At 45.3% G+C, this 9,967-nt stretch overlaps 1 protein-coding gene across 1 annotated transcript in view; it reads right to left on the reverse strand.

Annotated features, from left to right (window-relative positions):
- Positions 1 to 9,587, reverse strand: part of kcnh5b (potassium voltage-gated channel, subfamily H (eag-related), member 5b) — a 95,277-nt gene extending 85,690 nt beyond the window's left edge. Inside the window, exons 1-2 of the mRNA XM_070445167.1 lie at positions 9,410 to 9,587; positions 8,008 to 8,131 (exon numbers count right to left, since the gene is read on the reverse strand). Of these exons, the coding sequence (XP_070301268.1) occupies positions 8,008 to 8,131; positions 9,410 to 9,482 (197 nt within the window). The 5' untranslated portion in view covers positions 9,483 to 9,587. The remainder of the gene's footprint in view (positions 1 to 8,007; positions 8,132 to 9,409) is intronic.
- Between the last annotated feature and the right edge of the window lie 380 nt (positions 9,588 to 9,967).

Consider the following 9,967-nt stretch of genomic DNA (forward strand, 5'->3'; position numbering starts at 1 on the left):
AGTTATTACCAAAAATGTATCCACAAAAAGGATACTGTTTGATATCGCTTAAATGGCGCCTGAAGAAATGGCGCCCAACCAATTGTGCTATTATGTGGGGGGGTTTTCGGGTTATTTGTAACTTATTTTGAACATAATGTTTCTGCAACCGTATCTTACGGCAGAAAAGAGCTTCTGGATATCAGGACAGCGATCACTCACCTTGGATTAGACAAAGATTTTTTCAACAACAAGCAAGACTCACATGATATTCTCCAAACACCCGGCAGGGCCGACATCCCAGTTATTCGCAAGAGGAAGCGACGCAGGTACAGAGGACGAAGAGCCGGATGCCTCGTCAGGACCCGCAGAAGGCGAGTAGGAAAGCTGCCGTTACCGTCAATATTACTTGCCAACGTGCAATCATTGGCCAATAAATTAGACGAGGTACGATCACGAATATCCTACCAACAGGACATCAAAAACTGTAATGTTCTATGTTTCACGGAATCGTGGCTGAATGACGACATGGATATTCAGCTAGCGGGATATACGCTGCACCGGCAGGATAGAACAGCACACTCCGGTAAGACGAGGGGGGGCGGTCTGTGCATATTTGTAAACAACAGCTGGTCCACGAAATCTAAGGAAGTCTCTAGATTTTGCTCGCCTGAAGTAGAGTATATTGTGATAAATTGCAGGCCACACTACTTGCCTAGAGAGTTCTCAGCCATACTTTTCGTGGATATTTATTTACCACCACAAACAGATGCTGGCACTAAGACCACACTCAGTCAGCTGTATAAGGAAATAAGCAAACAGGAAACCACTCACCCAGAGGCGGCGCTCCTAGTGGCCGGAGACTTTAATGCAGGAAAACTTAAATCAGTTCTACCAAATCTCTATCAACATGTTAAATGTGCAACCAGAGGGGAAAAAATTCTAGATCACCTCTACTCCACACACAGAGACGCATACAAAGCTCTCCCTCGGCCTCCATTTGGTAAATCCGACCACAACTCTATCATCCTGATTCCTGCTTACAAGCTCAAATTAAAGCAGGAAGCACCAGTGACTCGGTCTATAAAAAAGTGGTCAGATGAAGCAGATGCTAAACTACAGGACTGTTTTGCTATCACAGTCTGGAACATGTTCCGAGATTCTTACGATGACATTGAGGAATACACCACATCAGTCACTGGCTTTATCAATAAGTGCATCGAGGACGTCGTCCCCACACTGACTGTACGTACATACCTCAACCAGAAGCCATGGATTACAGGCAACATTCGCACTGAGCTAAAGGGTAGAGCTACCGCTTTCAAGGTGCGGAACTCTAACCCGGAAGCTTACAAGAAATCCAGCTATGCCCTGCGACGAACCATCAAACATGCAAAGCGTCAATACAGGGCTAAGATTGAATCATACTACACCGGCTCCGACGCTCGTCGGATGTGGCAGGGTTTGCAAACTATTACAGACTACAAAGGGAAGCACAGCCGCGAGCTGCCCAGTGACACGAGCCTACCAGACGAGCTAAATCTTTTCTATGCTCGCTTCGAGGCAAGCAACACTGAGGCATGCATGAGAGCATCAGCTGTTCCGGACGACTGTGTGATCACGCTCTCCGTAGCCGACGTGAGTAAGACCTTTAAACAGGTCAACATACACAAGGCTGCGGGGCCAGACGGATTACCAGGACGTGTGCTCCGGGCATGTGCTGACCAACTGGCAGGTGTCTTCACTGACATTTTCAACATGTCCCTGATTGAGTCTGTAATACCAACATGTTTCAAGCAGACCACCATAGTCCCTGTGCCCAAGAACACAAAGGCAACCTGCCTAAATGACTACAGACCCGTAGCACTCACATTCGTAGCCATGAAGTGCTTTGAAAGGCTGGTAATGGCTCACATCAACACCATTATCCCAGAAACCCTAGACCCACTCCAATTTGCATAACGCCCAAACAGATCCACAGATGATGCAATCTCTATTGCACTCCACACTGCCCTTTCCCACCTGGACAAAAGGAACACTTCGTGAGAATGCTATTCATTGACTACAGCTCAGCGTTCAACACCATAGTACCCTCAAAGCTCATCACTAAGCTAAGGAACCTAGGACTAAACACCTCCCTCTGCAACTGGATCCTAGACTTCCTGACGGGCTGCCCCCAGGTGGTAAGGGTAGGTAACAACACATCCGCCACGTTGATTCTCAACACGGGGGTGTGTGCAGGGGTGCTTGCTCAGTCCCCTCCTGTACTCCCTGTTCACTCATGACTGCACGACTCCAACACCATCATTAAGTTTCCTGATGACACAACAGTCAACTGACCGCCTATAGGGAGGAGGTCAGAGACCTGGCCGGGTGGTGCCAGAATAACAACCTATCCCTCAATGTAACCAAGACTAAGGAGATGATTGTGGACTACAGGAAAAGGAGCACCGAGCACGCCCCCATTCTCATCGACGGGGCTGTAGTGGAGCAGGTTGAGAGCTTCAAGTTCCTTGGTGTCCACATCAACAACAAACTAGAATGGTCCAAACACACCAAGACAGTCGAGAAGAGGGCACGACAAAGCCTATTCCCCCTCAGGAAACTAAAAAGATTTGGCAATGGTCCTGAGATCCTTAAAAGGTTCTACAACTGCAACATCGAGAGCATCCTGACCGGTTGCATCACTGCCTGGTACGGCAATTGCTCGGCCTCCGACCGCAAGGCACTTCAGCGGATAGTGCGTACGGCCCAGTACATCACTGGGGCAAAGCTGCCTGCCATCCAGGACCTCTACACCAGGCGGTGTCAGAGGAAGGCCCTAAAAATGTCAAATGTCAAAGACCCCAGCCACCCCAGTCATAGACTGTTCTCTCTACTACCGCATGGCAAGCGGTACCGGAGTGCCAAGTCTAGGACAAAAAGGCTTCTCAACAGTTTTTACCCCCAAGCCATAAGACTCCTGAACAGGTAACCAAATGGTTACCCGTACTATTTGCATTGTGTCCCCCCCCCCCACCCCTCTTTTACGCTGCTGCTACTCTCTGTTTATCATATATACATAGTCACTTTAACTAAACATTCATGTACATACTACCTCAATTGGCCCGACCAACCAGTGCTCCCACACATTGGCTAACCGGGCTATCTGCATTGTGTCCCACCACCCGCCAACCCCTCTTTTTACACTACTGCTACTCTCTGTTCATCAAATATGCATAGTCACTTTAACCATACCTACATGTACATACTACCTCAATAAGCCTGACTAACAGGTGTCTGTATATAGCCTTGCTACTGTTATTTTCAAATGTATTTTTACTGTTGTTTTATTTCTTTACTTACCTACACACACACCTTTTTTTTCCGCACTATTGGTTAGAGCCTGTAAGTAAGCATTTCACTGTACCTGTTGTATTCGGCCCACGTGACAAATAAACTTTATTTGATTTGATCTGTGCGATCACAATCTTCACACATGCAGTGGAAGATGTTATGAGAGTGTACAAAGTACCCTCCATTTATGTGCACAATACAGTGCATTTGGAAAGTATTCAGACCCTTTGAATTTTTCCACATTTTGTTGTTACAGCCTTATTCTAAAATGGATTCAATTGTTTTTTCCCCCTCATATATCTACACACAATACCCAATAATGGCAAAGCAAAACCAGGTTTTTAGAAGTCTGAATACTTTTGGAATGCACTGTGTGTGAACAATTGCCCTGGCCTAAGTTAATCAAATAGCCGACCAATCAGCCTGTCCCAAACCTTAGTAAACTTCTTGAAAAAATTGTGTTTGACCAGATACAATGCTATTTTACAGTTAACAAATTGACAACAGACTTTCAGCATGCTTATAGGGAAGGACATTCAAAATGCACGGCACAAACACAAATGACTGACGATTGGCTGAGAGAAATTGATAGTAAAAGATTGTGGGAGCAGTTTTGTTAGACTTCAGTGCAGCTTTTGACATTATCGATCATAGTCTGCTGCTGGAAAAAAGTATGTGTTATGGCTTTACATCCCCATGCTATATTGTGGATAAAGAGTTACCTGTCTAACAGAACAGAACATAACTACTTGTTTTTGTAAGAAGTATTGACACGCCGAATGCACCGAGCTGTCTTTTTAAACCAGTAGCAAACAGCTCGGACATCCATGCATACCCCACAATGGAAGCCTCTCCAACATAATCCAACGTAATCAATTTTGTGATTTCTGATCTTGTCTCATCGCTGCAAATCCCCAACTGGCTCGGGAGAGGTGAAGGTCAAGTCATGTGTCCTCCAAAACATGACACGCCAAGCCGCATTTCTTAACACCCGCTGGCTTAACCGGGAAGCCAGCTGCACCAATGTGTCGAAGGAAACACCGTTCAACTAAGGACCGAAGTCAGCCTGCAGGCTCCCGGCCCGCCACAAGGACTCGCTGGAGCGCGATGAGCCAAATATAAAGTGCCATTGTTTAAAGTGACTAGTGATATATTTCTTACATCCACTTTTTAATTATTAAAGTGGCTAGAGATTTGAGTCAGTATGTTGGCAGCAGCCACTCAATGTTAGTGATGGCTGTTTAACAGTGATGGCCTTGAGATAGAAGCTGTTTTTCAGTCTCTCGGCCCCAGCTTTGATGCACATGTACTGACCTCGCCTTCTGGATGATAGCGGGGTGAACAGGCAGTGGCTCGGGTGGTTGTTGTCCTTGATGATCTTTCTGGCCTTCCTGTGACATCAAGTGGTGTAGGTGTCCTGGAGGGCAGGTAGTTTGCCCCCGGTGATGCGTTGTGCAGACCTCACTACCCACTGGAGAGCCTTACGGTTGTGGACGGAGCAGTTGCCGTACCAGGCGGTGATACAGCCCGACAGGATTCTCTCGATTGTGCATCTGTAAAAGTTTGTGAGTGTTTTTGGTGACAAGCCAAATTTCTTCAGCCTCCTGAGGTTGAAGAGGTGCTGTTGCGCCTTCTTCACCACGCTGTCTGTGTTGGTGGACCATTTCAGTTTGTCCGTGATGTGTACGCCGAGGAGTTTAAAACTTTCCACCTTCTCCACTACTGTCCCGTCGATGTGGATAGGGGGGGGGTGCTCTTTCTGCTGTTTCCTGAAGTCCACAATCATTTCCTTTGTTTTGTTGACGTTGACTGTGAGGTTATTTTCCTGACACCACACTCCGAGGGCCCTCACCTCCTCCCTGTAGGCCGTCTCGTCGTTGATGGTAATTAAGCCTACCACTGTAGTGTCGTCTGCAAACTTGATGATTGAGTTGGAGGCATGCATGGCCACGCAGTCATGAGTGAACAGGGAGTACAGGAGAGGGCTGAGAACACACCCTTGTGGAGCTCCAGTGCGGAGGATCAGCGGGGTGGAGATGTTGTTTTCTACACTCACCACCTGGGGGCAGCCCGTCAGAAAGTCCAGGACCCAGTTGCACAGGGCAGGGTCGAGACCCAGGCTCTCGAGCTTAATGACGAGTTTGGAGGGTACTATGGTGTTAAATGCTGAGCTGTCATCAATGAACATTTGGAATTCCTCTTGTCCAGACAGGTTAGGGCAGTGTGCAGCGTGATAGCGATTGCGTTGTTTGTGAACCTATTGGGGCGGTAAGCAAATTGGAGTGGGTCTAGGGTGGAGGTGATATGATCCTTGACTAGTCTCTCAAAGCACTTTATGATGACGGAAGTGAGTGCTACGGGGCGATAGTCGTTTAGCTCAGTTACCTTAGCTTTCTTGGGAACAGGAACAATGGTGGCCCTCTTGAAGCATGTAGGAACAGCAGACTGGGATAGGGATTGATTGAATATGTCAGTAAACACACCAGCCAGCTGGTCTGCGCATGCTCTGAGGACGCGGCTCGGGATGCCGTCTGGGCCGGCAGCCTTGCGAGGGTTAACACGTTTAAATGTTTTACTCACATTGGCTGCGGTGAAGGAGAGCCCGCAGGTTTTGGCAGCGGGCCGTGTCAGTGGCACTGTACTGTCCTCAAAGYGAGCAAAGAAGTTGTTAAGTTTGTCTGGGAGCAAGACATCGGTGTCTGCGATGGGGCTGGTTTTCTTTTTGTAATCCGTGATTGACTGTAGACCCTGCCACATGTCTCGTGTCTGAGCCATTGAATTGCGACTCTACTTTCTCTCTATATTGACGCTTAGCTTGTTTGATTGCCTTGCGGAGTGAATAGCTACACTGTTTGTATTCGGGCATGTTTCCGGTCACCTTGCCATGATTAAAAGCAGTGGTTCACGCTGTCAGTTCAATCAATCCATGGTTTCTGGTTGGGGAAGGTTTTAATAGTCACCGTCGGTACAACATGACCGATGCACTTGCAAACAAATATATCTTTGTTTTGTAAAGATATCTACTGTCTCTAAGAATACATTGCCTGATATTTTGAGAACTTAATTGCCCATAAGTTGATCGTAGTTATAATTGTAACTATTTTACAGTTTCATGCTGATTTATAGCCCCGTTAATAATTTCATAGTAATAAGCGTACACACTCCCTTACAATTCTCTGATAACTGGTTAGCTGTGGTTATGTATTTCAAAAACATTGGTTTTATTTTAATGTATCTGTGAGCTAGTTGTTGATAGCAACTTGCTGACTCAGGAAGTGCTAATGTAACGTTAGCAGGCTGGTAGGGATAACGTTAGAAAGCTAGTAGGGCTAATGTTAGCAGGGTGGTAGGGATAACGTTAGAAGGCTAGTAGGGCTAATGTTAGCAGGGTGGTAGGGATAACGTTAGAAGGCTAGTAGGGCTAATGTTAGGAGGCTGGTAGGGATAACGTTAGAAGGCTAGTAGGGCTAATGTTAGCAGGCTAGTTGGTTAGAAATCTTACAAGCTGACTTGTAACAATGTATTCATACAATATTTGCTTTTAAGTTGGCTGTAGAGTGCAAACAAAGTTATTTATGTTGGAGTTTACATTATAGGGAATAGGCTGGCTTGCCAGGACCTCCATATTACATCACACCCCACAAATGTTTTTTCCAGACTGATTTCGTCATTCTTCATCATTCGGATCAGTTTTATGTAATAACTAGAAGGGGTAAAAAAAGTGAGGTGTAACTTTGCGCTGGGACTTTTGATGCAAATTCTTTTTTTAATTATTCTTTTTTTAAATGTACCCCCTTTTTTGATCTTGTCTCATTGCTACAACTCCCTAACAGGATCGTAGGCGAAGGTCAAGTCATGCGTCCTCTGAAACATTAACCGCCAAACATCGCTTCTTAACACCTGCAGCTTAACCCGGAAGCCAGCCGCACCAATGTGTCGGAGGAAACACTTTTCAACTGACAACCATGGTCGGCCTGCAGGCGCCCGGCCCGGCACAAGGAGTCGCTAGAGCGCGATGAGCCAAATAAATGACCAAACCCTCCCCTAAGCCGTATGATGCTGGGCCAATTGTGCGCCGCCCTATGGGACTCCCGATCACAGCTGGTTGTGACACAGCCCGGGAATGACACCGGGTCTGTAGCACTGTGAAGCAGTGCCTTAGACCACTGCGCCACTCGGGAGGTCCTTTGATGTGTATTTTAATGAAAATCCATATGTTACATGTGGTTACATTTATGCTACCTACCCTTTAAGGCCAATGCTCCTCCACTCCCATAGAATCACATGTTAAGGACGACTTTAGCCCCAGGCTTAACAAGCCCTTAGCCCTGGTCGAAGGCCAGGAAAACCTCAAGTGAAGCTTTTGGAGTTGTATTTTAAAGATGGCCTCACCTTGGGGGGACTGACTGGTTTCCCTTTGCAACAGTCATTTGTTCCATTTGAAACTCTTTCTATAAGCAGCAGGCAGTACATGGACTCATTCAGTACTAGTGGAACACCAGATTCAGTGAGTCTCTTGCAATGTGATGTTCAGACAGCTCAGGTGATAAACTGACTTACTTCACTTTAATGAAGGCACTTTTCAAAGTATTCTACAGTGGTTTAGTGGTCATCTATAACGGCAGATACAGTACACATACAAAGGGGCATAATAAAATAATTACTATATTACCATACAACAACCATCCTTACCTGCAAGTGCTGCTCTTTTGCATAACCTCAGCCCTGTGGAACCCAGAGAGCTTGCAGAATCCATCATTACTGTATACTACAGGCCACCCCACGATCTGGGCGTTCCCCAGGAGGAAGCTGGTCTCTGTGAGGAAAGGTCGAAGTAAACAGGTGTGTGGTGAGGGGGATGGCTCTGGTGTAAAATGTCTGCAAACACTCAGATGGTCTGTCACAACCCATTGGCGATGCGTGATGAGAGTGACCCCACACAATGAAGCCTAACACAGTGATGACGTGTCCATCAAATGTCTCGCTCTTTTGTGGTCCATATAATTATGACACTACACTCAGTAGCTTGTCCTACGTCCACAACAACAACCATAAGTTAATCAGAGGGAGAGTTTACAGCACATATGTCTTAACTCTGCTGCCAAGTCCACAGCAGCTTCTCTGCATTAGAGATTCTATACCTCAGCTGCTGCAGTTTCACTGGCGTTTCGCTGATAGACAAGAGAGTGATTCATTTCTCAGGTTGTTAATAGCACAATATGGATCATCACGTTTCTGTACGCAGAAACTTGGAGAGAAATAACAATTTATAGACAGAGCAAAGCATGCGAGGACTGATCATCCATGATTTCATAATTATAGTTTTAACCATGTTTTGAGGCTACATTTACTTTGTAAATGTTTGTTTACATTTACTTTGTTTAGAAACATTGGAGTAAAACAAGCTTATATTTTGGGTTGTGATGGGGTACAACAGTTGAACTAAGCTCATGCGGCATTTATAAGTTATATTCTTCAAGAATCAATGAGTACAAATCATTCATTTATAAATCCCAAAATGTATGTAGCAATTGCAGATTGCCCCTAAGTAATGACATAAATTTTACTGCATCCTGCATGCTGATTCTTTTTACTGCAAATGTATAAAGCCTATAGCTGAACACTTTGCCAAGAAGTGATATACACACACCACAAATAGCCAAATAAATATAAGAGAGTAGTCTAATGATTGCTAAATGGATTGCAAATTAAGCTATTGTTATCTATTTTTGATATGGCCTACAATTGAACTTACAAATAATCACTAAAACAATTTACATGATATCTGAAAATAAATATATTTTATATTGACCTCAATGAAATATAATTTCCGTGCAACATGACTGGCAGTATATCAAATTCAGCAGCCTATGCACTACCATGATGAACACCAAATCGCCTTGGCATGACGTCATCGAATAAACTTTGTAAACAAACTACCAGATAATTTTAACAATAAAGGCAAGTCATATAAAAAACAATGATTAGATTATGAATAGACTAGAATTATCTTTTGAACAAAAAAAGGAAGGCAATCATCCAAACTATTTAAAGCTGTTTGTTATGGAAACCCACGAACAGGTACATTGCTTACCACTTGAGCGCCGGACAATGTTTTCCAAAAAAGTATTCTGCGGTGCCACAAGCCCTCTCTTTCCCCCGGGCATCCTGGGGCCAGGCGGTGGTTGTGAGGTGGTGGGCGGTTTTGATGCTGCTTATCGGAGGACGGCAGTGTGGGTGGGTATTAGCCGGTGGGATGGAGAAGCTCATTGTAACACTGCGCTTCAGCTGCTGAGAGCGCACTGTGGCACAGACGCGCGCCTCCGAAGCGCTGCATTCTGCAGGCTCCCGGGGTGTGATAACGCATGCGTATCACCACACACAACACGCTCCTTAATATAGGCGTCGGGGGATCTCTGCGGTGTACATCTAGGTTTCCCAGTATGCAGGGGGAAACGGTTAACACACTTGCTTTTTGGCGAACTATTTTCACTGACGCGCTGACACCTTTTCAAACAATTACTGCAACATATCCACAAAACAATGTGCCTCCATGTGGAGAACATTAAATAGGCAAACTAGACAAAAATGTATTTTTTTTATTTAACTAGGCAAGTCAGTTAGGAAGAAATTCTTATTGACAATGACAGCC

The sequence above is a fragment of the Salvelinus sp. IW2-2015 genome, linkage group LG9, assembly GCF_002910315.2.
Source record: "Salvelinus sp. IW2-2015 linkage group LG9, ASM291031v2, whole genome shotgun sequence".
NCBI lineage: Eukaryota > Metazoa > Chordata > Actinopteri > Salmoniformes > Salmonidae > Salvelinus > Salvelinus sp. IW2-2015.